Genomic DNA, 26866 nt, shown 5'->3' on the forward strand with positions numbered 1-26866 from the left:
AGAGCCGGGGAGGTGCGGGGGCGGAAGTTCATGGAGGCGGGGAGAGAGTCGCCAGGGATTACCGGGCCAGCGCCGCCCCGCCGTCGTGTCCTTCCGTATCCCTCCTCAATCTTTTACCTATTTCATGAGACTGCTGTGGCTTGTGTTGTTAGGTTTGGAGGTGGAAAAAAAGGGATTGTCGTTTACGGAATGTCGCCGCCCCGCAAACCTGTTTAGACTTGGTAGTGAGGTGTGATTCTCCAGCATAGTCTATGAATGTTCAGTTCTTAAAACAGTTCGGCAGCCTAACTACAGCAAAGAGGGGCTCCCACCTTTCGTCCTGAGCAAAAGCTACGCACGTTTCCGGGTGGGGGGTGGGGTACGCCTTGCAGGAAAGGTTTGAGAAATGGAGGGGTGGAGAATCAGTGCCAAAGAAGGGGAAATTATTTGAGAACTTTATGTTACGTACTTACACGTAGTATATGAGAAGTGTAAATTTACTGAATTGAAAAAAGAAAAGGAAAGAGAAGGAGACCTTGAGACAAACTGGGCAGGATTAGAGACGCTATAGAAGAAATTGAGTAATAAGGGAAATGAAAAGTAACCTGAGGATAACCATATTCAAGTAAAGAAATATCTGAGAGGAGCCAGGATAGAGGATAATCAGATGGAGCTTACATCAGTTGGGCCAGAAATGGTTTAGGAAAAGTTTCCTGAAATAGAAGAGGAAGGATAATGAAGGGGTGAAGAGAAAAATTGTAGTTCACTTTTTCTTCCATGAACACTTCCCTTACTCGTTCAGCAAGCGCTTACTACGTGTCCATTATGTGTCCAGCATTTTGCCAGGTGTAAGGCTCCTCTTCTTCAGAGCTTCTTAGTCTCATGGAAGAGAAAGACCTTTTGACAAATATTGCCAGCCTTGTGACAAGAGGTGTTAGGAACAGTGGTGCCCTGGTCACTGTAAGAAAGCTCTAGACTAGACCCTAGCTTGGGAAAGGAGAGTTATAAATGTGTTTCTATCTCGGTTTCCTAGAGGAGATGACATCTGAACCAACTGTTGGAAAGTGAATTGGAGGAGAAGAATAGCAGGCAGAGAAAATATTTGCAAAGGTCTGGAGACAAAGCAGAACAAAGCATTTAAACAGAATTGGGAGTCCTGGCTTTCAAGAGGACTGTCAGAAGAGAGGTTGTTGAAACTAGTCCAAATTTTGCAAGGCCTTGTGTGTCATTCTAAGGAATTTAACCATAATCCTAAAGAAGATGGGGAAGTTTGAAGAATATTAAGCAAGTGATATAGCTACATTTGGATTTAGGAAGGTAACTCTGGCAGACAGTGGAAAAATAATTGGCCTGAGAGAGTTTGGAGACCAGATTAGAGGCGTCTGAAATAATCTAGGTGAAAAAACTCTGAGGACTTGAAATAAGGCAGTGACAATAAGAAGTGGAGATGAGGGGAAGAATTTGAGATATTTAAGAACATTTAGGGAAGTCCCTGGTGGTCCAGTGGTTAGGACTTCACTCTTTCACTGCTGGAGACCAGGGCTCAGTCCCTGGTAGGGGAACTAAGATCCTGCAAGCTTCACAGCGCAGCCAAAAAACAACAGCAACAACAACAACAAAACCCTCATAGCCCTTTATATCACATAGCACTGTAATTTACCTGTCCTGTCTGTGGGCATAGACGAGCACTGGCTTTATGGATAGGACCTTGAGTTCATCCTTGTATCCTCAGGGTCCACTCAGTGACTGGCAAAGTTGCTTTTGGTGAGGCCTGGCAGATGAGTTTGGAAATGAAATACTAGGGGGAGCAGTATGGAAGACGTCAGAAGAAAGGAGTATGCCTAGGAGAGTGCAGAGAGAAGAAAGTGAAATGCGGGAAGTCCATAAGCGAGAATGGGTAAGAAGAATCTCAAAAGCCCTTCCGCATCTCTTCCACTGGTTTCCAATTCCTCGCCCTGCCAAGCCCCACGAGCTACAACGAGCGTCCGGTTTTCCCGCCACTCGCAGGCGGCTCCGCCTCCCCGGCACTAAGTGGATAAAAGCTCACCAACTCTAGGCCACGCCCTCTCCGTGGCACTGGCGGCGTTCCCCCTCCTTCTCTTCCTATACTTGGAGGACCGCCCCCATTGGCTAAGCCACGCCCACCTCGGTGTCCCTGAGATTACAGGCTCCATTGGTCCCGCCCCCTCCCGGGATGGCTCTCGGTCGGCCCCGCCTCCGCCCGCCCTGCCCGGCCTTCGCTCGACTCTCGCCAGGGGGCGCAGCGCAAACCGCCCGCCGCCCGCGGGAGAGTCTGTCGCACACACCCCCTCCGCCCGGCGCGCCGGCAGTTCCCAGTCGACTACGCCTCCGCTCCGAGTCCGCCGGGCTGCGCCCGCTCCGACTCCGGGAGGGGTCGGGGGTCCCGAATGGCCGCGGCAGGGTCTAGAAGGCCAAACGTGTAAGCTAACGGGCGTCATGGAGGCAGAGCAGCGGCCGACGACTGGGGCCAGCGACGGGGCGACCCCTGGGCTGGAGGCGGCGCCTCCTGCTGCCCCGGCGTCTACAACAGCGGCCTCGGATCCGATCCCTGGGTCCAGGCCCGGGCCCGAGCCCAAGAGGAGACAGCTCGGGTCGCTGCTCCAGCCCACGGTCAACAAGTTCTCCCTTCGCGTATTCGGCAGCCACAAAGCAGTGGAAATCGAGCAGGAGCGGGTCAAGTCAGCGGGGGCCTGGATCATCCACCCCTACAGCGACTTCCGGTACTGGGGGTCCGGCAGGGAGGGCGGGGGACAGAGATCCCACCCTCACGGGCCGCGACACGGGGGCCGGGCCAGCCCCACCCTCCACGGACACTTCATTTCCGGCCCAGGGGTCCCCTGGTGGGCCGACAGAGTCACTTCCCCCAAGCTAGCCCGGGGATTCTTGGCTGAAGGATCCCCAGCCGGAGGTCCTCGGTGACTTTTCAGGCTGGGGGCGCTGGAAGGGACAAGCGGACACCAGAGACCTGGATTTCCCATTTCAGGAACCCGGCACCCCACCTGGACCACAGGGAATACTGGCATTAGGGACTGCAGTTTCCTCCAGTCTGCTTGCTGGGGATCTGGGAAATTTTGTCATGTTCTGAGGTTCGGGGTCAGCCTGAGGGAGAAGCCGAGCTTCGCTATCTCCCACTGTCCCCATTCCCACCCCCCAGCACCTGCCTGGTTCAGCAGGGCAGGCTACCAAAAAAAAATAAGGACGCTGAGGAAGGGGAGGAGGGAGTGTCCAGACAGTAGCTCTGATCGCTGTCCCTGGTGCTGAAGGCGGGATCCTGCGGGGTAGGGCCTGGACTCAGAGCGATTTCAGGCAGCCACACAGGGGCAGGGGCAAGGCCACCGCCCATGTGACCATCGCCCAGGTGACTGCTTGAGAGAAGGGACGAAGAGTGGGGGTGGGGCCATTCCATAGTCCCCATCAGACTGTACCTCTACATCAAGGTCGCTAGGGGAGGAGAGCAACCCTGTCCTTGGGCGAAGTGAAGGACAGCTTTTGGATGAGGCAAGGATGTGTGCAGAGGACCTAACCTGGGGAGCTAAATGAGCAGAAAGGATGAGGTGTGAATCAGGAGTCTGGAAACACAATCAGAGACCTAGACATTATCTTAATCCACAGACATACACACTCCCTACGTGTTCCTCTTTCTCTCTTTGTTCCTTTCACACCCCTCTTTTTTACTGCCTCATTCTTGCCCTACCAGCGCACCTTTCCTAGTCCTCTGTGGGTCTCCCTCCCCTCCTCCATTTCACCCTCAGATGTATCCCCAGAAGCCACGTATCCCCGTTATTGTGCTGCTTCTCCATCCTCTCTCCTGCATCACCCGGCAGGCTTGTGACTGCCTGTGAGTCAGGCTGTGAAGATGCTCTATGGCTAGGCAAGCCCTCTTTCCCTCTCCGCTCCCAGCTTAGGACAGGGTTTCTCCAGTGGCCAGGAAAGAGAAGAAGCAGGGATGCAGGGTTTGTTGTTGATTGAAATCACACAGTCTGAAGGTCTTCCTGGAGGCCTGGAATTGGGGACCACCAAACTTCTTTCAGGGGCTCAAAGGATTGATTTTCACAGTCAGAGTCAGAAGGGGCTGGTTCCTGGTTGATGCTGCAACTAGATGTGTCCTGGAATTGAAACTGCCATAGTTAATTGGGACCCTCAGATTGTCCAATGATCTTCAAATGAAGGCTTCACCTCACTTCCTCCTGACCTCTTCTTTTCACAGCTTCCACCACAGCAGTGTGGCTCTCCCCTACCCATGCCCTTGCCTGGGCTCAGCCAGAGTCGCAGTGGGCACAGGGAGGTTAGGGGAGGAAAGGAGTGCAGAGCTTCAAGCCTTGCTGTCTCAGGATCTGCTATGGAGCTTCTCTGCATGTGCAGCCCTGTCTGAGGTGCTGTGGAGGGGGGAGGGGCATACCTTAAGAGCTAGTTCAGATGGGAGGCAGGACAGACCATCCTCACCCTGGAACACAGATGAGCAGATCCCAGCAGAGAAACAGGAACTATGGGCCCAACTGTGTTGGGGAGGAGGGATGGAGCGGAGAAGGCTAGGGAAGGCATGAAGTCCTCGACTAGGAATGGGCAGAGAGCTGGAGATGGGAAAAGCAGCAACCTCTTCAGAAATCTGGGGATAAAGGGTGGGTGAGTCATAACACAAACTAGTGCTCGTGCAGCACTGTCACATCCATTGTCTCAGTGTGTATTTTTTTCAACAACCCTGTGAGATCAGCACAGGGTATTTATCTTTTTTTAACTTAAAAATATTTAATAATAAAAATACTTAATAATAATGACAGATCGTATACATATGATAAGGATATTACATATACTACTATATGAAGAATATATATATGCACATTAGGGATATTTTTAGTAGGGAATATATCTATAGAAGATATGTATATATTTATAGTAAATATTTTTGTACGGTAGATACATATATAGTATAGTATATAGCAGGAGATATATATATATCCTGCTATATAATTGTAAAGCAAACTCACATGTAACAACAAATTGTACATGCAATTGTAAAGCAAACTCACATGTAACAACTACCTAGGTCAAGAGAGACTACATTGCAAATACCCCAGAAGGCTCCCTACTGCTCTCACATTCCTTTCCCAAACCGGTGTTCTAACTTTTAGTACTCATTTCCTTATTTTTCTTTATAGTTTTACCACTGTTCTGTGAATCCCTAAACAATGCAGTTTAGTTTGGCCTATTTTCGAACTTTGTGTGTGTGGAATCATACAGTGTGTATCCTTTTGTTTCTCAACATTAAATTTGTGAGATTCATTCATACTGCAGTGGGGTGATTTCACAGTTGTATGACATTCCAGGGCATGCGTGTATCATAGTGTATTTATTTATTGTGTTTATCTTATTTATCCACATTTTTCTACTGATGGACATTTGGATTATTTCCAGATTTAATGATTTTTTTCCTGTATATATTTCCTGGAGCACATTTTTCCTTTAAATGTGTTTGTACCTAGGAATAGAATTGCTGGGTTGCAGGGAATGCAAACGTTTAATTTTACTAGATAATTCCAAACTATTTTTCCAAATGGTGGTCCCAATTTACACTCCCACTAGCTGCGAGTGGTCAGGCGATGTCTGTGTCCTTGCCCACTTTTGGCTGAGAGACTGCCTGCCCTTAGTCTAGTGGCTGCTGACTGTCATCATAAAATACCATCATGGTCTTACTTCCCATCCCACCCCCACCTTAGGTTTTACTGGGACCTGATCATGCTCCTGCTGATGGTGGGGAACCTCATTGTGCTACCTGTGGGCATCACCTTCTTCAAGGAGGAGAACTCCCCACCTTGGATCGTCTTCAACGTCCTCTCTGACACTTTCTTCCTGATGGATCTGGTGCTCAACTTCCGCACAGGCATCGTGGTAGAGGAGGGTGCTGAGATCCTGCTGGCCCCACGGGCCATCCGCACACGCTACCTGCGCACCTGGTTCCTAGTTGACCTTATCTCCTCTATCCCTGTGGATTACATCTTCCTGGTGGTGGAGTTGGAGCCACGACTGGACGCCGAGGTCTACAAAACAGCGCGGGCCCTGCGCATCGTGCGTTTCACCAAGATCCTCAGCCTGCTGCGGCTGCTCCGCCTCTCCCGCCTCATCCGCTACATACACCAGTGGGAGGAGGTGGGGTGGGGAGGTGGGCAGGGGGGCTGGCAGGCTCCTCCACACAGCGATGGAGTGGGGCTCCTGGCGACTTTATGGGGTGGGGCAAGGGGGTGGGGCTTCCAAGGGCGGGCTGTCTCCAAAGTTGGTAGAGGAGAAGCAGGGACAGAATGAGTATTCAGGGGGTGGGTCCCCAAGGTGAGAGGATGGTGGTGCAGGAAGGTGGAGCACAGCTGCTGGACAAACACTTGGTTGGTTGGACTCTGGGAGGAAGGTGTAGGAGAGGAATTTAGAATCGCTGAGTATGGGAGAGGCTGGAGTTTCGGCTTCAGGATGGCAGCAGAGTTTAGTGGTTCAGAGTGTGGGCTCTGCAGTCTCGTTGCTTGTGGTCAGATCCCAGTTTTACTATTTACTGTATGAGACTTGATTTCCTCTTCTATAAAATGAAAATGTTAAATATACTTATATATGATAAGGTTATAAGGATTAAAGGAGTTAATACCTGTAAAGCACCTAGAACAGTGCCTGGCACATAGTAAGTTCTCAGTAAATTACCTATTATTATTATTATTATTATTATTATTAGAGGGGAAGAGGACTTCTGGCATTAATCCTTATATATGCCCTGGAGACATTACACTGTGAAATGCCCTCTCTCTTTCCCAGGCTACACTTGGGCAACTTGTTCAGTAGACCTTTTTGAGTTTCTGCTGTGACACTTGCTGTGTGATTTGGGACACATGATTGGCATCCATTTTCCTATGTATAAGATGAGAGTAGTAATATAACCTCCTTTGTATTAGCTCTACATGCTGTAAAGCTCTATACAAGTGAAGAATAGCCACAGTTTTAACATTTATGGGGGCCAGGGCTAGAGAGACATTCAAAGAGAGAATTTGCAAGGCCAGGAATGGAAAAGTACCGGCAGGGAGGCGTTCCGGTCCACAGCAGCCCCTCCTCGGACTCCTCAGATCTTTCACATGACCTATGACCTGGCCAGTGCTGTGGTTCGCATCTTCAACCTCATCGGAATGATGCTGCTGCTATGTCACTGGGACGGCTGCCTGCAGTTCCTGGTCCCCATGCTGCAGGACTTCCCTCCTGACTGCTGGGTCTCCATCAACCACATGGTGGTGAGAACTCCCCACAGCTCAGCCTCTCCTGGGCTCCCAAGGGCTCTTGTCCCTGAGTAGGAGAGATGAACACAGTGGGCAGGAGGTGGGAGAGAATGGAGAGGTGGCCAAGAGAGAAGACACGAGTGAGGAGGTGGGGAGGAGAGAGGAGAGGGGAAAGGCGCAGAAGGAGTGTTTGTGTGTTGGAGGGAGCAGGCAGGGAAGGAAATCTAGGCAGAAACTGCAGCCCCCATGCTGTAAAAGAGGCCCCTTCTCTCTCAGGCCCCCCAGAACCAAACCTAAGTACCTCCGCTGGCAGGCAGGTCTGAAGTGGAAGGGGGCAGACCTGAGAACTGAAAGAGAAGGGGTCAGGAGAAGAATGAGGCTCCGAGGGGTCTATGCCCAGCTCTGCAATACACTCTGCCCCCCAGAACCACTCCTGGGGCCGCCAGTATTCCCATGCCCTGTTCAAGGCCATGAGCCACATGCTCTGCATTGGCTACGGGCAGCAGGCGCCCGTGGGCATGCCCGACGTCTGGCTCACCATGCTCAGCATGATCGTGGGCGCCACGTGCTACGCCATGTTCATCGGCCACGCCACCGCCCTCATCCAGTCCCTGGACTCCTCCCGGCGTCAGTACCAGGAGAAGGTCAGCAGGGGCAGGAGAAGGAGGGGGAGGGGGGCGGGAGGCTGGGTAGCTCAACTTGGAGCCATTCTGACGCATGCCCTTGTTGGATCTCTGCGTCCTGCTTTGCCTCATGCCCATTTGTCCCGTGTGTACCCTTTCCTTGTTTGGACCAACGCACGCGTCCTTGGACCCCTCCTTGTGCATGTCCGGGTTTTCCTGTGACTGTGCTGTGTGTCCTCCCTGTATCCACCATTACCCATGTATCCTTCTGCCTCCACGTTTCAACCTTCTGGGTTTGAACCTTCCTTCACGCACCGCCCCCCACACGCTGTTCTGGCTCCACATCTGTCTCTGTGTTTTCTTGTCTGCTGGCCATCGGCTGGCGCTCCAGTACAAGCAGGTGGAGCAGTACATGTCCTTCCACAAGCTGCCAGCTGACACACGGCAGCGCATCCATGAGTACTATGAGCACCGCTACCAGGGCAAGATGTTCGATGAGGAAAGCATCCTAGGCGAGCTGAGCGAACCACTTCGGGAGGTGGGACTGGGCGGGGCCCTGGAGGGAGGCTCTTCAAGGACCTGGGCTTCTGGGATGGGGGCTAATGGTCAGCAGGTGCCTGTACAGGGAGTGGGGCCTGCAGAGGGCCCCATGGGAGGTCAGGCCTTTGGAGGACTTTTAGGGGCTAGGGTCTTCCTTGAAGCTCTTATGGGGGTGAAGTGTACATGGGGAGGGGCTGCAGGGATCTCTGTTTGGGAGGATGGTCCTGTGAGGGCTCATGGGAGAGCTCTGAAGTCAGAAGCTTAGAGATGGTCCCAGGCCCACTGAAGCATCCCCCTCCTTTGGCAGATCATGACCCCAGGGGTGGGGCTTCTGGAGACAGATGCGCTCGATGGGGGCACCTCGGGGCAGGGGGCTCAGCCTGCCTGACAGGCCCCTCCCCTGCCCAGGAGATCATTAACTTCACCTGCCGGGGCCTAGTGGCCCACATGCCGCTGTTCGCACACGCCGACCCCAGCTTCGTCACAGCTGTGCTCACCAAGCTGCGCTTTGAGGTCTTCCAGCCGGGGGACCTCGTGGTGCGTGAGGGCTCCGTGGGCAGGAAGATGTACTTCATCCAGCACGGGCTGCTCAGCGTGCTGGCACGTGGCGCCCGGGACACCCGCCTCACTGACGGATCATACTTTGGGGGTCAGCAGGCCTCAGGGAGGGTGGGGGGTCTGGAGCAGAGGACAGAGGGCAACTGCTCCCCTGGATCAGGGTCTTCACCTGGCTCTGCTGCAGGATCCCAGAGTTCCAGCCCCTCCCAGGCCTATTCTATCAGAATCTCTGGGTCTGGGGTCTGGAGTGCTGTATTTTTAAAAGCATCGTAAGAGATTCCAGTGCACAGCCAGGTTGACCAGTACTGGGCCCGCGGGCCTTTTAAAACCCTTAAGCAGTGAAATCCAAGGAGCCCATGAGATTTGCATGAGGAAAAGATAGGAACAAAGCAGTGCTGTTGCAGGGGCTTGAGCTTCGTGGCTCCCTGGTGGAATGACTCGGTGGTACGAATCAGGGACCCAGCCTGTGGCAGTGGGGGCAGTTCTGCCAGCTGCTGCCCAAAGTGACTTGAGGCTCATATATTCTCTCAGCCCCCAAATCAGCCACCACCTTCCAACATCCCTATGGTGTTGCCCTTTGCCCTTTGGCACTGCTTTTCTCCTTCTGGGTTGCCCTTGATGTTCCTTCAGAGGGGTGAGAGGGGAGGGCACACAGAGGGCACTGTCCCAGGCCTACCCCTGGGACTAAAGCAGTGGAGGTGGGGTGGGGATTAAAGCGGAGTGGAATAACTAGGCATCTGGGGGCCAGCGAGACCTGCCTGTTTATCAGCTTTAATTCGGACGGAGTGAGAAGGACAGTGATTATGCAGGTCTGGAGAGTGACCGTGCTTGGAGCACTTAGGGCCCCTGGTCTGGTGGGTAATTGTTAGTTTCTCCCATCTGGGGAGGAGCCTGAGGAATCTGGGTCAGCTGCTGCAGGCCCAGTGAGAGGGAGTTCTGTGGACAGTGGTTCTGAAGGTCTCCTCCCAACTTCGCCAGAGATTTGTCTGCTGACTCGGGGCCGACGCACAGCCAGTGTGCGTGCTGACACCTACTGCCGCCTCTACTCGCTCAGCGTGGACCATTTCAATGCTGTGCTCGAGGAGTTCCCCATGATGCGCCGGGCCTTTGAGACGGTGGCCGTGGATCGGCTGCGCCGCATCGGTGAGGCCTGTCTACCCCGTCTGCTCTGGGTCCAGACTGTGCCCTCACCCCTTGTCCATAGCAAGGAGTTCCCAGAATCCCGGGGCCCAGGCTCCAGCACCTCGGCATCACACCCCAGACCACCCTAGTCCCAGCAAGTGCCCCCAGTAGGGCTTTCAACAGTGTGGCTCACTGTCCTTATCACTCAGCATCTCCTACCCCTGGAGATATCACCCCAAGTTCCCATGCCTTGAATCCTCCTTCCCTGAGTACCAGTCCCTGACCCTCACCGTCTCTGAAACATACTCTCATCCCAACCCTCTTCCTCCAACCCCCATCTCCCAATCTCCATCCCCCAACTGCATCTCTATACTCTTAACCCCATCCTCTGCCTTCACCCCTCTGCTATCCCATGACTCCATCTTGTTAGCCTCATACGTTTGATATCCAACCTTCATCTTGGATTCCTTTCTTATCCTTAACTCCTTCCCCTTGGGACAATTTCCAGGCAAGAAGAACTCCATACTGCAGCGGAAGCGCTCTGAGCCAAGTCCGGGCAGCAGTGGGGGCATCATGGAGCAGCACTTGGTACAACACGACAGGGACATGGCTCGGGGGGTCCGGGGCCTGGCCCCAGGCACAGGGGCTCGGCTCAGCGGAAAGCCGGTGCTGTGGGAGCCACTAGTGCACGCGCCCCTGCAAGCAGCCGCCGTGACCTCCAATGTGGCCATTGCCCTGACGCACCAGCGGGGCCCTCTCCCCCTCTCCCCTGACTCTCCGGTCACCCTCTTTGCTCGCTCTGCTCGAAGATCAGCTGGAGCAGGCTCCCCAGCCTCCCCACTGCTGCCTGTCCGAGCCGGCCCTCTGCTGGCCCGGGGGCCTTGGGCATCCACCTCCCGCCTGCCGGTCCCACCTGCCCGAACCCTCCATGCCAGTCTATCCCGGGCTGGGCGCTCCCAGGTGTCCCTGCTGGGTCCTCCCCCAGGAGGAGGTGGACGGCGACTAGGACCTCGGGGCCGCCCGCTCTCAGCCTCCCAACCCTCGCTGCCTCAGCGGGCAGCAGGGGATGGCTCTCCTGGGCGTAAGGGCTCAGGAGGTGAACGCTTGCCCCCCTCAGGGCTCCTGGCTAAGCCTCCAGGGTCAGCCCAGCCCCCCAGGCCATCAGTGCCTGAGCCAGCCACTCCCCGGGGCCCCCAGCTCTCTTCCAACATGTGAAGCCTTTGGGTAAGCTCTCGGGTGCAGTAGCATGGGCCCGAGGGCAGACGCCTCTTGGGGATACCACGGGGACCTGAAACACTGCCCTGTGGGAGTATCTCCCCTTAGTACCAAGAAGATGGTCTCTGTCCTTAGCTCGGGCACCCTGCAGTCTGACATCCTCCTAATCCTTTCACCCACTCATCAAAGGCACTTAGTGCCTGCCATGTTCAAGGCACCGTGCCAGGCGCTGTATGTCTCCACTGCCAAGTAGAAGTGACGCCAAGCCCTCTGATAAGGGTATTCCCCTAGCCATGGTCCTGCCAGGTGCAGGCTTGGGTCCATGATCCCATCTTACTAACCACAAGTACTTGCCACCACCATCACTGCCAAGTAACTAGATGTCTCTGTTTTCCTGCCCATGACCTTGCAGGTTCTGCTCGGCATGGTTATCTTCCTGTCCGCTAGCATAGCGGGCACTGCCAATTACCTGTGCCCCCACTGCTGTCAACTAATGTCTTGGGTCCCTGGTGTGGGCATCCAGCTTTACTGCCATGCGTGGACCCTCCCTGTCTATACCCCCTGAGTGGGAACGCATATCTCCTGCCAAGTTCCTTGCACTCTCTGTCTCTGTGGTAGAACTGCCTTTTTGTAAACTGGGAGCCACCTCCCTATGCCCCTGTCCCAGTGATGTCCCCCTTGATTGTTGACATCCCCTATTTAATGTGCCAGCCTAGATTCCCCCCAGGTGGGGGGCAAGCGGCTGAATCCTTAGATGGAATTTTTTCTTTCCTTCCTCCCTTATTTATGTACTCTTATTTATTCAGTCATTTGCCAATTTTATTATCAATTCATTTTATTTACATATTCATTTATCCTTCTCTCCCTGCCCCTCCTGGTAGGGAGACAGGAATGGGTAGGGCACCTCCGTGCCAGCTTTGTGTGCCCAACTCCCATCAGCAGCAATACTTAACCCTCTCCCTAAGGAGGAGCAGGAAGGCCACCTGAGAGGGGGCGGAGGACTGTTCTTATTTTTAGGTTTCTTTCCCTTCCTACTGTGTTTGCTGTTGTTGCAGGAGCAATGGGAGGGCCTGAGGTATCCAAGCCTGGGGAAGGGCAGGCTAGCCAGTACCTCTGCCTTCTCAGGGACAAGAGAACCCCACCCCCGCCCCACCCTTCTGTCCCCACACCTATTCTACAGCATCAAAGAATGTGGGGCCAGGACCCTAAATCTCCTTTCTCCTGGGTGGGGAGTTCTGGGGTTCTGGGTGTGTGGGAGAAGTTTTATATTGCTTCCAAACAGCTGGGTTTAAAAAGAAAATAGAGACACTTGTTTTGGCTCCTGGTTTGTGTGTGGGAACAAAGTGGGCATTTCAGGGTACAGGAGGAAGCAGCAGGACACCTGACCCAGCAAGGACGAGGTGGGTATGAGAGCAGCCAGGGAGCAGCCTGCAAGCCTAGAGGTGGTAGAGACAGGGACGGGATGAGCCCGCCTGGCTCTCGGCGCTCCTGGGCTTCCATCTACCCTAGCTTCCCCAAAAGGGTGGTGCTTTGATGTCACTGACAGTCACAATGAAGGAGAGAGGGAGCACTCTCCTCGGGGGACGCCCAGATTATCATGAGGGCCACATATGAGAATGTCAAACTGCGTGGATACGAAATAGTTTTAAAATAGAGATTTTGTGGAGACTGTGGACATGACTGCCCTGTTCCCCTCCCCTCCACCCCCAGATATGGGAAGCCTGGGGGAATAGAATCAACCAGTTAAGCTGGGATTAAAGGCTCAGAGCATCTTAGGGATCAGCTGAGAGCACTGGATGCAGGGAAAGTACTACTGGTACTGTTGGATGGCCAGTGCTTAACTGGATACAGATTTTCAAGGCCTGTGTGAAACGGAGAGGGGGAGGGGGCACCCTGGAAGGGGGCTGGGTGGCAGATGTGGCCTGGGCTAGGGAGGATTGGGAGTAGAGAAGACTCAGGTGTGGGGCTGTAGGAGGGGAGCAGAGAGGAGGGACGGGCCCAGGGCTGGCTCAGTCAGAGTGGGAGGGGCACCTCAGGTTATGGTCAACACGCGCATGATGTTGGTATAGCCAGAGCCCGGTCGCCAGCCTGTCACCACAATCACCAGGTCCCCAAAACGGAGGAAGCCACGGAGCTTTCCTGGGGGAAGGAAGGTGAAAACCAGCCATTGAGGGACCCAGGCCAGCCCCGTAATTAGACCCAGACACCACCCTTCGCCTCTTCAAGGCCACTCAGTAGGGAATGAGGGGCCTGAGGCAAACTGTGCAGTATGTCCCACAGGTGGCACCGCACGAGTGTGGCCACTGTGGTCTATCAGAGCTGCAGGTGTGCCCGTGGGGTGGCATGGGGTGTGTTGCTGTCTCCACCTGTGTGGCTATGCTGATAGCAAGATGTGAGGTATGAGCACAGCCACTTGTCAATTAGATGTTAGTTGCAGCTGCAGGGCACTGGGGCCCCCTTTCTCCTCTCACTTCTTACTCCTTGTGTCATGCCTGGCTTTAGCCACCTGGTGGAGGCAGCAGCTACGCTGACTTAGGGCTGGTCCTGACCCCTGACTTCTCTCCCTCTGCCCTCTTCCTTCAGCATGTTCCCTCCACCCCTGGAAGCGCAAATATTTCAGTCTCAGTTAATCTCACCGAAAAAATCTGGGACCAGAGGAGAGAGTCAAGGCCCTTTGGGTGGGTGTGGGGAGTGGGGTTGGAGGACTCATTATACAAGTCCAGGAGTGGGTGCGGAGGGAGTCTAGGTGGCTCACCAGTATCAATGCCAAATTGGACCCGGCGATCCACATCGTCTGCCCAGATGGCCTCTGGGGGTTCACTGTAGAGCACAGGGAAGACTCCTCGGCACAGGTGGGCCTGGCGGGCAGCCTGGGCAGAGCGGGTGACAGCAATGACTGCTGCCCGAGGTCGGTACCGAGACAGAAGCTGGGCTGAGCTTAAGAAGGTAGACAAGGTCACCCCAGAATAGTGAAAGAGTGTTGCGTTCTGGTTCCAGGTGCCACCAATAAGCTCTGTGACCCTAGGTAAGGCATCGCATTTTTCCAGGCCTTAGTTTTCTCACCTGTAAAGTGGGTATAAGAATACCCGCCTTTCTTACCACACAAGGATGACATGAGGTGATTTAAAAAAATATCAAAAGAGATAATAAGGAGAAAGCTCTTTGAAAAACAGAAAACCCTCCTGGGAATGCACCTTTATATAGTACTTAACTTACAAATGTCCCTTGCTAATCCTCACAACCCCAGGAGCAAATGGAGGAGGCTTACAGAGCCTGGGTGACTTACTCAAGGTGTCATAGCTAAGTTTCAGAGCAAAGACTTGAACGCAGACCTTCTGAGCCCTTCTGCAACACCTCCGCGTTGAAAGGCTTTGTGGGCCAAATGCAGAAGACCTGCCTCTGAGCCCCAGGAGCCTACATGGCCTGGAGGTCAATGCACCCAGTGATGCCGCCTTACCCTTCCAACCCCCTGGGGTTCACAGGCACCATTCCTGGTGTGCTCCAAGAGCTCCCTCTCTGTGCCTCCAGCTCCGCGAGCTACCTCTCCTCTGATGATTAGACGACACCCAAGCCTGGGGCCCATCCCAGCCTGCCCTCGACTCCAAGCCCTGTCTTGGTGTTCCCAGGGTCTCCCTCACCGGCCAGTTGTGGTCAGCACGATGATGGCAGCAGCACAGCACTTGAAGGCAGCCTCCACAGCGCCAATAGCGGTGACCTCAGTGGGATCCCGGCTCAGGGGTGCTGCCCGGCGCAGCTCCTCAAAGAGCTGCCGATGGTACACGGCAGCCTCTGCCTCCCGGGCAATCTGTGGGCACCAGGAGGTCAGGCTGAGCAGGGGTACTGGGACCTGGAAGGGATGTGGTTTTCCAGCCCGTTTGCCTTGCATCTTGAGCTCCTACCGCATGCTGCATCTTTACAGCCTCCACAGGAAAGTTCCCTTTGGCAGTCTCCCCCGACAGCATGATGCAGTCTGCCCCATCCAGCACCGCGTTGGCCACGTCGCTCGTCTCTGCTCGGGTTGGCCGGGGCTTAGTGATCATGCTCTCCAGCATCTGGGGGACATCTGGATGTCAGAGCTGTAGGAGTCATACTCTGAACTATTTCTGGGACTCCCACACTCTCTGAGGGCCCTGAAAGTCAGGGTCACAGTGACAAACTGTGTGATCCTGGCTGTTCTGGTTCCTCATCTGAAAATGGGGGTCACAGTATCTCTTCCTAGCTTTGCTTTTTGAGGGTCAAACACAGGACAGCAAAACGTGCTAGAGATCTAAGGAGTGGGTTTTCACCCTCAGGTGTCCCCAGACCCACAGAGGGCCCCGCCCCCAGGGCTCACTCCAAACCTGTGTAGCACAGACGACGGGCTTTCCTGCCAAGTTGCAACGGCCGATCATCATCTTCTGGGCCAGGAAAACCTTCTCGGCTGGGATCTCAATGCCCAGGTCACCCCGTGCCACCATAATGCCGTCGCTCACCTCCAGGATTTCATCAAACCTGGGCAGTTGGGGGAGTCGGGGCTGAGGGAGAGCCAAGAGATGCCAGGGAGAGGCAGGCAGGAGAAGAGGAGGGGCGATGGGGATGGGTAGGGCCTGATGGGAATAAAGGCCAAGCCTCACTTCTTCACGCCTTCGTGGTTCTCGATTTTGCTGATGATCTTGATGCCCTGTCCTTCCGGCCCCAGAGCACCCCGGACGGCAGCCACGTCGCTGGCTTTCCGCACAAACGAAGCAAAGATGATGTCCACGCCATGCTCCACGCCGAAGCGCAGGTCCTGGATATCTTGCTCGGACAGCCCGGGCAGGTCCACCTGGGCCCCGGGCAAGTTCACGCCCTTCCGGCTGCCCAGGACACCTCCGTTCTCCACTTGGGTCTCGAGCCCCCCTGGACCTGCGGGCATGGAAAGAGTCAGCCTAGGTCAGGGGTGGGGCCGGGGGCATAGTCAAGGCAGCGGGAACACGGGGACTGGAGCCCCAAGAGAGCGGAACGATGTCTTATTCGTCTCTTCGTCCTCGACCTGGGCTCTGCACCGAATAGGCACAGGGTGGGCGTCTCTGGAAGAAACTACTAACCCGCCAGTCCAGCCCCAACCCAGGGTGAGCCCAGGAGTCGGGACGCCGGGGGCTCGCGGGCCGGGTGGCCAGGGGAAGGTGTGGTGGGTGTGAAGGGCGAGTGCGGGAGCCAAAAGGCAGAGCGTGCGCGCACTGCGCAGGGCCAGGGCGGGAGGCGCGTCCGCACCGATCTTCGTGACCACTAGGGAGATGAGCCCGTCGTCAATGTAGATGTGGCCCCCCACCGGCACGACCTGGACGATATTGGGGTAGTCCACCCACACGGTGTTCGCGTCCCCGCGCGTCCGGAACTCGGGGTCCACGGTCACCAGCACGCGGGAGCCCTTCACTAGCTCCACTTCTGACGCCGGGCCCTAGGGGCGGGGCCCGAGGAGGACTGAGTTCCGCAGCAGCCCTCCCCATGCTCCGCCCTCCCCATGCTCCGCCCTCCCCGCAGCTACCTCCGCGCCGCCCCGCCCCCTTCTCGGTCCCCCGGGCTCCGCGGGTCTCAGGCCGCCTCTCACCCCCTGCAGGATCCCAGTGCGTATCTCCGGTCCTTTGGTGTCCAGAGCAATGGCCACGGGTCGGTAGCTGAGCGGGGAAGTGGCAAAGCTCTCCACAGCCTCCCGGATGTTGGCGATGGACTCGGCATGGTACTGGGGACGGGAACAGAGCGAGGATTTCAGGGGAAGGTGGCCGGGACCCCGGGGCATCCTCTAGCCCCGCCCGCCTCCCCGCGGCCCCGCCCTGAACCTCGTGGGTGCCGTGGGAGAAGTTGAGTCTCGCAATGTTCATCCCGGCCCTGATCATCTCCTTGAGGCGCTCCACGGAGCGAGAAGCCGGCCCTGGAACCAGAGATCCCACTCAGACAACTTTCTCCCCAAACCTGAGAGACAGCCGAACCCATCACTACCCTCAGAGCTGCCCCAGGCCACATAAGTCCTGTTACCTGACCTTTGTTCCCAAAGCCACCCCTGCTCACAGGTCAGAAACTCTGTTCCCCTCGCCAGATATCACCCGCCTCCTTGCACTGTGGGGCCCTAGAAGGGTGGGCTCAGCCAGGCCTGAGATAACTGTGTTGGCAGAGACGTTAAGTGCTGCAGTGCAGGGGTAACCCCAGCTTATGAGAAGGGGATGGTGCCAGTTGAGGGCATTTGGGGTACCAGGCTTTAGAGCTGAGAGGCCTCATACTGGACTGAGGAGAGTTGAGGTCTATTCCATCCCTGCTCTGCTGATAGGACAGCTGTGTAATTGAGACCCAGCTGACCAACCTCTCCAGTCCCTCCCTAATGTCAGTTCTTCCACTTGTGCACTGGGTCTCCTTCTCACCAGCTCAAAAACAGATTCAGCCATTCCCCAGTCCTCTATGTCATCCATGTTTTCCTTTTATGTTAGATCATTCCCATCAGCATGTAAACCTGCTGTTATTTCTTTCATTCATTCATTAAAAAAAAAAAAGCTCCTAATTCCAGTCCCTCCTCTAGCTACAGCCCTATTCCTTTGCTCGCCTTCACAGCAAAATTCATTGCAAGAGTTATCTCTGTACTTGCTGCCTCCAATTCCCCTCGCCCTGTTCTCCTTGTACCCACTCTCCACTACATCTATTCTTGTCAAGGTCACCAAGAACCTCTGTGTTGTTGCTAAATTTAATGAACAGTTCTCAGTCCTCATCAGAGCTGGTCCATCAGCAGCATTTGACACACGTCCTTGATGTACCTTCTTCACTTGGCCTCCAGGACACCACCCTCCCTTGGTTTACTCCTACATCACTGGCCGCTCCTTCTCAGTCTCTCTTGCTCCTTACCCCCCCTTAATGTTAGATGCTTCATTTTCTTCTCTTGTCATTTTACCTTCACTCCCTTGGTGGTCTCAACTAGTCTCATGGCTTTACCATCAATATGCCAACAACTCCCAAATTTATATCTCCAATTCAGACCCGTCTCCCAAACCCAGAGTTGTGTATCTGACTGCCTACTCTGTACCACACTTGTGTGCCTAATATGGTCTCAAACTCAACATGCCCAAACTGAACTGATCTCCTTGCCTTCCAGACCTTTCCATCACAGTCTTTCCTGCTCAGTTGATAATGCATTTTTCTGGTTCCCCATGTCAAAAACCTGGGAGTAATCCTTGACTCCGTTTTCACCCTCATCCCCGTCCCATATCCAATCCATCATATCCTGTTGGCTCTGCCTTCACAAATGCATTCAGAATCTGATCACTTCTCATCAGCTCCACTGCCACCACCTGGTCTAAACCAGAAATACTGCAAGAGCAGCTTCTGCCCTTCTCCCCCCCCACCCCCGCTCGCCCCCCCAATCTATTTGCAATACAGCAGCCAGGGTGGTTCTGTTAAGACGTGAGTAAGAGCATGTCATTCTCCTGCTCAAAACTCTGCAGGAGTTTCCCATTACACTTGGAGGAAAACTCAACTCAAATTTTACAAATGGCCTACTAAACCCTACATGATCTTCCCCTTCCTCCAACCTCTTCATTTCTGTTACTCTTCCCCTTGATGGTTTCCAGTCTCCTTGACGTAGGGCCTTGGTGCTGACTGTTTCCTTTGCCTAGAACTCTCTTCCCCCAGACATCTGCAGGCTCATTTTCTCATCTCCCTCAAGTCTTTGCTCAGGTGTAGTTTTCCCAACAATGGCTAACCTGAGTCCCTATTAGGACTGCAACCTCCCTCTTGCCCTTGCATCCTGGTGCCCCTTAACCATGCTTGATTTTTCTTTTTCTTTCTTTCTTCTTTTTTTTTTCCAATAGTACTTATCAGTTTATAAGACACTAAATAATTTCCTTACTTTTCAAAATAATGTATTATGTTTATTAATTATTGTCCCACCCAGCTAGATTGTCAGCTCCCCAGGGGTAAGGATCTTTGTCTGTTTATTTCATTTTACTCCCAGGACCTGATCCCTGATCTACTCCCAGGACCCAGAAGCTTGTTCAGCAAGCGCTCAACAAATACTCGTTGAATGAATGACTTCAGTCGAATGGAGAAGCCTCAAAGGACACAAAAGATGAGGAAGCACCTTGAGAAACACCCCAGAGGCCCTGTGATGCTGCAGGAGGGGACAGAGGGAGCTTACCAATGGTGGCGATGATGCTAGTACTTCGAGCGGTCACAGGTTCAGAGTCGATGTCCAGCAGACAGAGGTGTTCCAGGAAGGTGTCTGCCATAGCAGCTGGCAGTTGCTGCCGCTGGAAGAAGGAAGTGCCCAGCTCCTGGGTCAGCTGGGCCACGCTAGCTCGCCGCAGGTACCCCGCTGGTCCTGCAGTGGAAGAAGGCTGCGTGGGCACCTGCCTCTCCTCCCCATCCTCTCATCTCAGCACACTCTCTATTCCTTCCCTCAGCGCTCCAGCTTTTGCTGAGTCTTCTTATGAGCTGGGCATTGTGCATACATTATCTTATTTACTCACAAGGGTGCTAGGAAGCAGGTATTGTTTAATGCTCTGTAATTATCCCCACTTTATAGGCAAGGAAACAGAAGCTGAGAAAGGTTCAATAAATTGCCCAAGGTCGTACAGCTTCTAAGTCACAGAGATGGGATTCCCATCCAGGTCTGACTAAGTCCAGGCTCAAGTTCTTGAGCACCCAGCTTATCTGATCCCTCACAACCCTGGACTCCTTGCCCTCTAGCTGCTGACTTCTCTCAGCCTCCGCCACCTCCTTGATATCTAGTTCACAATGGTCCCTCATTTCCAGGCTGGGACTCACCCAGTTTCCTCTCCTAAGGTCCCTGTATTCTTCCTTCCAACCCCCGGCAACTGGCTGGCCTCCCACCCCCTCCTCTGAGTTTCCTCAGCCCCTTCAATGCTACTCCAGGTCCTGAAGTCCCAGCCGCTTGACCCAGCCCAGCCCAGCCCAGAGGAAGAGGAGCCCCACGGCCAGCCACACCCTCCATGCCACTGCTCGCCTGTCTGTCTCGGGGTCTGCTCCGCACTGTCAAGCTACCAGAGGCATGAGGCCCCGCTGGGCTGGGGATCAGTTCTGCATCCTGGTTAAAGTGTCACCAGTGTCTCCCCTGTCACTGGAAGCCCTGTGCACCAGGGACCAGAGTCCAGGAACCACAGGAGCACCCCGTGCCTCCCATGCTGCAGGCTCCCCTCTGCCCTGCCTCTTGGAGCTGGGAGAAGAAGTCCCGACCAGGGTCCATAAATTAACACAGAGGAGACCCCAAGGAACACAGATCCTCCCTAGCCAGCAGCAGACATCGATCCTTTGTACCCCCCACCCCATTCCTGATTTCCACCCTCATGTTCCCCTTCTTTTCAGTGGCATCTGTTGCCCTTCTTACCTCCTGGAGCCCCAACCAGGATGGACTTTGCTAAATCTCTTTGGGACTTAGAGATCCATGACAAAAGCCACTTGTGTTGCATGTTCTCCTCCACTGACATGCTTCCAAAATGCAGAGCTGGGGCCCCCGGACTGTGGAGGGTGGGGGGAGAGGAGAGCAAAACTGCTGGCCTTATCGAAGGGAACCAGAGAAAAGAAAAGGGGCACACCCAGTGGGCCACCCCTGTCCCCACACAGAGTCCCTCCCCCAGACCTGCTGGCCCTCTGCCCCTGTCTTCTGGCATTCCCCACCCCCCCCATCCATTTTTCCTGATAAATTTTCAATCCATTCACACTGTCTGGTCATCAACCTGAATAGAGAGTATGTTTGTTTGTTTTTTTGGCCAGTGATATGGTTCCTTTTTCTTTGTACTTTACTGAAGTTAGCCCTGGATGAATCTAGGAAGCAGGGCATCTACAGTAGGGACTGGAGGCTAAACAAAGGGGATGGGGCGCATTTTGATCATATAGTGGGATTCTCTGGAAGGGCTCTGATAGCATCACTGTCATTATCACATTGGCTGCCATTTGCTCATTGGCCATCTGCAATATTTATTGAGCACTTACTCAGTGCTAGGTCTTGAGGACACAGTGGTGCGCAAAACAGACAGAGCGTGTGCCCTTCTATAGAATTTATAGTAGGGTGGGGAGACAGACTATAAACAAGTGTCAAACAAATAAATGTATAACTCCATATTGTGTAAGTGCTATGAAGGGATGGATCAGGTTGCCGGAACAGAGAAGCCAGTGAGGAGAAAGTGGGGGTGGATTTTTTCTTTTTAATATTTATTTACTTGGCTGCGCCAGGTTTTTGTTGGGACACGCGGGGTCCTCATTGCCATCTGCAGGATCTTTGTTGCAGCATGCGGGATCTAGTTCCCTGACCAGGGATTGAACCCGGGCCCCCTGCATTGGGAGCGCAGTGTCTTAACCACTGGACCACCAGGGAAGTCCTGAGCAGGGGGTGGGGGGTGGGATGTATTTTAGATGAGGTGGTTGGGGAAGGCCTCTTTGAAGTGATCATATTTAAGCTGAGATTTGAAGGAGTAGGAGGAACCAGTGGGGACCATTTGGAGCAAGGAGTTTTCTGTGGGGTTGGAAATAATATATGCCAAGCCTCCGAGGAAGGAAAAAGCCTGGTGCTAAAGAGACAGCAAGCTGCAGTGAGGCCCTGAGCCTGGCGTGGAGTGGCGTGGTCCCTGGTGAAACTGGAGAACGAAGCAGGCCCTTGGAGGGCAGTGGGCTCACCCAGGGGGGTGACATCCAACTGATGCTTTAGAACCCCCTGGCTGGGTGGGGGAGACCAGATTGTAGGTGAAGGGAGACCAGTAAGGGGTTTTAGGAGTAATGTAGGTGGGAGGACTAGCATAGTGGCAGTGGAGATGGAGAGAGGGAGACAGATTTGAGACATATTTTGGCGAAAAGCAGACAGGATGGAATCATGGAGAGATGTGGGGAGAGGGAGAAGGAGGCTTCCATCCCCAGAAGGATGGTACTGAGGAGTCTGGCCTGAGCAGTTGCGTAGATAGTCATACCACTTACTAAGACTAGGGAAGAAAGAGGTTTGCAGGGGAAAACATTCAAGGTTTCTGTTTCAGACAGGCTTAAGTTTGACATGCCAATTCATCACTAAAATCAACAGGCAGACGGTTGGATCTGCTCACTGAGCACTCAGCATGTGCTGGAACAGCATCCACGGCCTCATATACACCCTTTCCTTTCATCATCACGACAATCAAGAAGGCAGGTTGGATTAATAGTCTGTTTAATTTTATTATTTAAAAAAAATTGGGGGGGGACTTCCCTGGTGGCACAGTGGTTAAGAATCTGCCTGCCAATGCAGGGGACACAGGTTTGATCCCTGGGCTGGGAAGATCCCATATGCTGTGGAGCAACTAAGCCTGTGCACCACAACTACTGAGCCCAGGTGCCACAACTACGGAAGCCCATGCTCGCCTAGAGCCTGTGCTCCAGAGAAGCCACCACAATGAGAAGCCTGTGCATCACAACGAAGCGTAGCCCCTGCTCTCCACAACTAGGAAAGCCCACATGCAGCAACAAAGACCCAATGTGGCCAGTGAATAAATAAATTAATTAAAAAAAATTTTTTTTGGCCATGCTGTGCAGCTTGTGGGATCTTAGTTCCCTGACCAGGGATTGAACCTGGGCCTTTGGCAGTGAGAGCACAGAGTCCTAACCACTGGACCACCAGGGAATTCCCCTAATAGCCTGTTTTACAGATGAGGGAACAGAGGCCATCAGGGTGCGGTGAGCATCTTCTGTTGCCACTCCAGATCCTTTCTCTACCCTTTCCACTCTGCTCTGCGGCCAGGAGGCTGAAGGCCTTGCCCCATGGCTTCTGCAGGGCTTGGCTGTGGAGAGTGGCACCAATAGGCGATGATATGGGGGAGAGGAAGGCTGGGCGTTTACCTGCCCCTCCCCCCTGTGAGGGGCCCACAGCACCTGCTGGGGGGCCCTCTCTCTCCAGATTCTAGGAACTATGCTCCCTCCATCTCCTGGGCCCCTAAGGGTGGTAACTAGGGTGGTATCTAAGCCACTGCTACTGGCTCTGGGGTAATGCAGTATCCCTTATGGTTTACCAACACCCTGCCCATACCTTTGCACATAATCCTTTTATGAAACACTCCTCAAATTATCTAATTAATTTCAGAAAGACTTTGGTCTGATACACTTGTCTGGAGCTAAAAATCTTGCCAGTGGTGGAGCTGGGATTCAGGCTCAGACAGTGTGGTTCTAGAGTCTGAATGGTAACCACCAAGCTCCATTCCTTCCCTCTCAGGACTGTTTAAGTGGAAGAAAAGGGGAGAAGCCTGAGACCCTGGTTGGCAAAGACAGAAGACAGACAGTGGCAAGGACTTCCCGAGGGGGAATGAGCTTGGGGTCCTAGGCTCTCCAGATAGAAGACAGAACAAATAAAGATGGACAAAATTGTTACCAGAGTGAACATAACAGACCTCGGAGGCTGGGGACTCAGGTCTTGTACTTGGGGGTTGGAAAGGGACCTTTAAGATTGGCCTAGGGATTTCGAACTGACTCCAGGACCAGTTGGGAGGACAAGAATCCTAGAGATCCAAGTCCCAGGTGGCCCACAGGAGGTGGCGGCAGGTGCCCCAAAGCAGCCCCTGTCTTATGCAGCCGAGGGACAGAAGCTTTGACCTACGATCAGGCCACAGGGGAAAAGCAGTCTGGCTGACCCTGGCTCCACACGTAACCACAGGAGAGGTGGCCTGCTCTTTGTCACGGGGTCAGGCAGCCCTGAGCAGGAGGCCTGTGGGTGAGAAATCTGGGAGAAGGACTACAGGCCCCCAGAATCCACACAGGATGGGTGGACTGCGCCTTGTCAGATAAGACCCCTCCCCATGCCCGCAAACACACACACCCTGACACCTTCAGACATACACATACGCCACTCATACGACATCAAACGCACACAGCCGTGGCTCGGGCCCCTGCCATGCGCCCCGTCCCAGGCCAACTCAGGCTCCCTGCCTAGGCCAGGGAGGGACAGGAGTGCTGGCAGGAAGCCTTAATAAAGTGTGTCAGGTGGGGTGATGGAGTTGTGTCCGGGACACAGGGGGCACCAGGAGAGACTGAATGATGCACACACACACATCCCCCCATTCCACCCATGCACACCCCCGCCAACCCTGACACACACCGCGTCTACACTCACACCACCAGCACATACAGCAGACACACACACCCAGACACGCAGGAACCTCACACACGTTTTCGTACAGAGACACACACTCACACACCCCCCCCCCCCCCGGGCATGTGCACACTTGAGCGCTCACACACGCACACAAAGTCTAGTCTTTGTCCTCCGCCTAAAGTGGCTTTATTCTGCAAACCAGAAAACACCCGCCCTCCGCATTCGGGAAAAGGCTGCCGGCAGGCCTGCGAGGGGCGCCCGAGAGCCGCCCGCGGGCGCAAAGGTGAGGGCGGAGCCGCGGGGCTGAGGAGGCCGCCGGGCCGCGCCCCCGCCCCCACTGCGAGCCGGGGTGCGGCGGAGAGACACTCTGAGCATCGGTTTCGTCTTCTGCAAAACGAGATAATAAACCTTCCGGAGCCCTCCGCGCGATAACGTACGTGGACGTGCTGGGAGCGCTGCTCGAACAGAGAGCTCGGAACTGTTGCTCCTGTTCTGCAAATATAGTGACTCCTCTGCCACTGCAGTCATCGGAATATCAGGAGTGGGGCCCTGCCTTTGTATTTCCAAGAGTGCCATAGAATTTGTCCAAAATGTATTTACGTTTATTTGAATAGATATTCGCACAATGTACAAAATTCAGAGGTACAAAGTAGAGGTCAAGAGTTTCTTCCTTCCCAACGTCATCCCCCTGCCCAGCCACTCAGTTCCCCCTCTGCACGTTACCAGATTTTGGAATTTTCTATGTATGCTCCAAGAAATAGATAATGCAGGTACAAAAAAGATATAATTGTTCCCTTTTTTATTCAAGTGGCAGCATGGCACTATCCATACTATTCTGAACTTTTTTTTGTGAAGGCCTGTCCCATTTGGCCCAGCTCCCATGTCCAAAGTAGACTTTGGGCTCCTTGCATCTGAAGAGAGGCCTCAATTTTGCTCACAACTTTTGTAATGGACTCCCTGAAGTCCATCCACGGAATCCCTCACTGGCATGGGAGGAAACTAGGCAGAGAGGAGCTAGAGGCAGAGGCCAGTCTGGGCCCAGGTCTCCTTTTTCTTCTGAAAAAAAATTGTGGTAAAATATACGTAAGATAAAATTTACCATTTTAACCATTTTTAGGTGTACAATTCAGTGGCCTTCAGTACATTCACAGTGTTGGGTAACTACTACTATTTATTCCCAAAACTTTTTCATCAACTCAAACAGAAACACTATAGCAATTAAACAGTAACTCTCCATTCTTCTCTCTCCCCAGTTCCTGGTAACCAGTATTCTACTTTCTGCCTCTATGAATTTGACTCCTCTAGGTACCTTATGTTTGTGAAATCACACAGTATTTTATCTTTTGTGTCTGGCGTATTTCACTTAGCACAATGCCTTCAAGATTCACCCCTGCGGTTTCATGTGTCAAAATTGCCTTCCTTTTTAAGGCTGAATAATATTCCGTCATATGTACATACCACACTGTGTTTATCCATTCCTCTGTTGATGGACATTTGGGTCGTTGCCGCCTTTTGACTAGTATGAGTAAAGCTGCTATGAACATGGGTCTGTGGACCCAGGCGTTTGCCTCCTCCTGGAGCTTTTTGTGAAGGCCTGTCCCATTTGGCCCAGCTCCCATGTCGCGTGTGGGGCAAGGCAGAGGGCTGCACTCTGGTGAGAGGAGGGGTGAGTGGAAGAGCCATACCCTGAGGTTGGGGGAAGAGGAGGTAGAGGGTGAGAACAGAACAGTCTGCTTAATGCCCACTCATCTGCCCATCACACCAGGAGTAAAAGCCAAAGCTGTTACAAGGCCCTGCTGCCTCTCAATCCTCCTCCTCTTGTGCCTTCAATCAGGTCATACTGACTTCCTTGCTGTTTCTCAGACAAGGTAGATCAACTCCTGCCTCAGAGAGGCTGCTGCATTTGCTGTTCCCTCCTCTGTCTCTAGAGAATGCTCTTCCCCTAGATAAGGAAGTAATACCTTGCTTATTACTTCCTTCAGATTTCTTTTCACGTGTCACCTCACCAGTGAGGCCTTCTCTGATCACTCCATGGAACATTGCAATCTTCCCTTCCCTGCTTTGCTCTCCTTTCCTGCTTGACTTTTACACACTTCATTTGTTAAATGTGTTCCCACTCCACCTAGATGGTCAGTTTCAGGACAGGGATTTTGTCTGTTTGTCCACTACAATACTCCTAGTGCCTAGTAGGTGCTCAATAGATAGCTCAATGCGAATGATGAATGAGGGGACCCAGCTCTCACTGTGATTCAATGGGGCCCAGCCTGTCCCAGCCTCTCTCCTGGGCTGCAGACACTCATATCCAACAGGCCATCTCTCACCACCGTGGTGGGGCCACACACCGCTGGGCAGCCCCCCTGCACCCCTGCACCTTTTACTACAGACAAGCAACTTCTTTTCTATCCCTGACCCTCTCCCCATCCTGCTCCACCTCCTCAACTTTGTATCTTAGTGAAACTGGGAGACTCCCACCACCCACGTCTAACATCAGCCAACAAAACCTGGCA

General features: G+C 53.7%; 2 protein-coding genes and 1 non-coding gene across 3 annotated transcripts; 1 reads left to right on the forward strand and 2 right to left on the reverse strand.

The window, feature by feature from the left end:
- Nucleotides 1–1900: 1900 nt before the first annotated feature.
- On the forward strand, nucleotides 1901–11299 carry HCN3 (hyperpolarization activated cyclic nucleotide gated potassium channel 3). Its single transcript, XM_057725699.1, has 8 exons — nucleotides 1901–2720; nucleotides 5715–6144; nucleotides 7095–7256; nucleotides 7667–7885; nucleotides 8256–8402; nucleotides 8813–9053; nucleotides 9941–10105; nucleotides 10593–11299. Exons 1-8 carry the CDS (start codon nucleotides 2437–2439, stop codon nucleotides 11297–11299), a joined length of 2355 nt encoding a protein of 784 aa, XP_057581682.1. The 5' UTR covers nucleotides 1901–2436.
- Nucleotides 11300–12110: 811 nt separating this feature from the next.
- PKLR (pyruvate kinase L/R) lies at nucleotides 12111–19664 on the reverse strand. The gene is given in 11 exon segments (XM_057746383.1): nucleotides 12111–13438; nucleotides 14055–14236; nucleotides 14938–15104; nucleotides 15199–15351; nucleotides 15640–15790; nucleotides 15913–16183; nucleotides 16532–16718; nucleotides 16869–17000; nucleotides 17098–17189; nucleotides 19437–19637; nucleotides 19640–19664. Coding segments are annotated over 11 exon segments (1668 nt in total). The 3' UTR covers nucleotides 12111–13331.
- Nucleotides 19665–21559: 1895 nt separating this feature from the next.
- On the reverse strand, nucleotides 21560–21632 carry TRNAG-CCC (transfer RNA glycine (anticodon CCC)). Its single transcript has one exon. It is a non-coding gene; the product is annotated as a tRNA-Gly (tRNA).
- Nucleotides 21633–26866: the final 5234 nt, after the last annotated feature.

Source organism: Hippopotamus amphibius, chromosome 1, assembly GCF_030028045.1.
Source record: "Hippopotamus amphibius kiboko isolate mHipAmp2 chromosome 1, mHipAmp2.hap2, whole genome shotgun sequence".
NCBI classification, from domain to species: Eukaryota; Metazoa; Chordata; class Mammalia; order Artiodactyla; family Hippopotamidae; genus Hippopotamus; species Hippopotamus amphibius.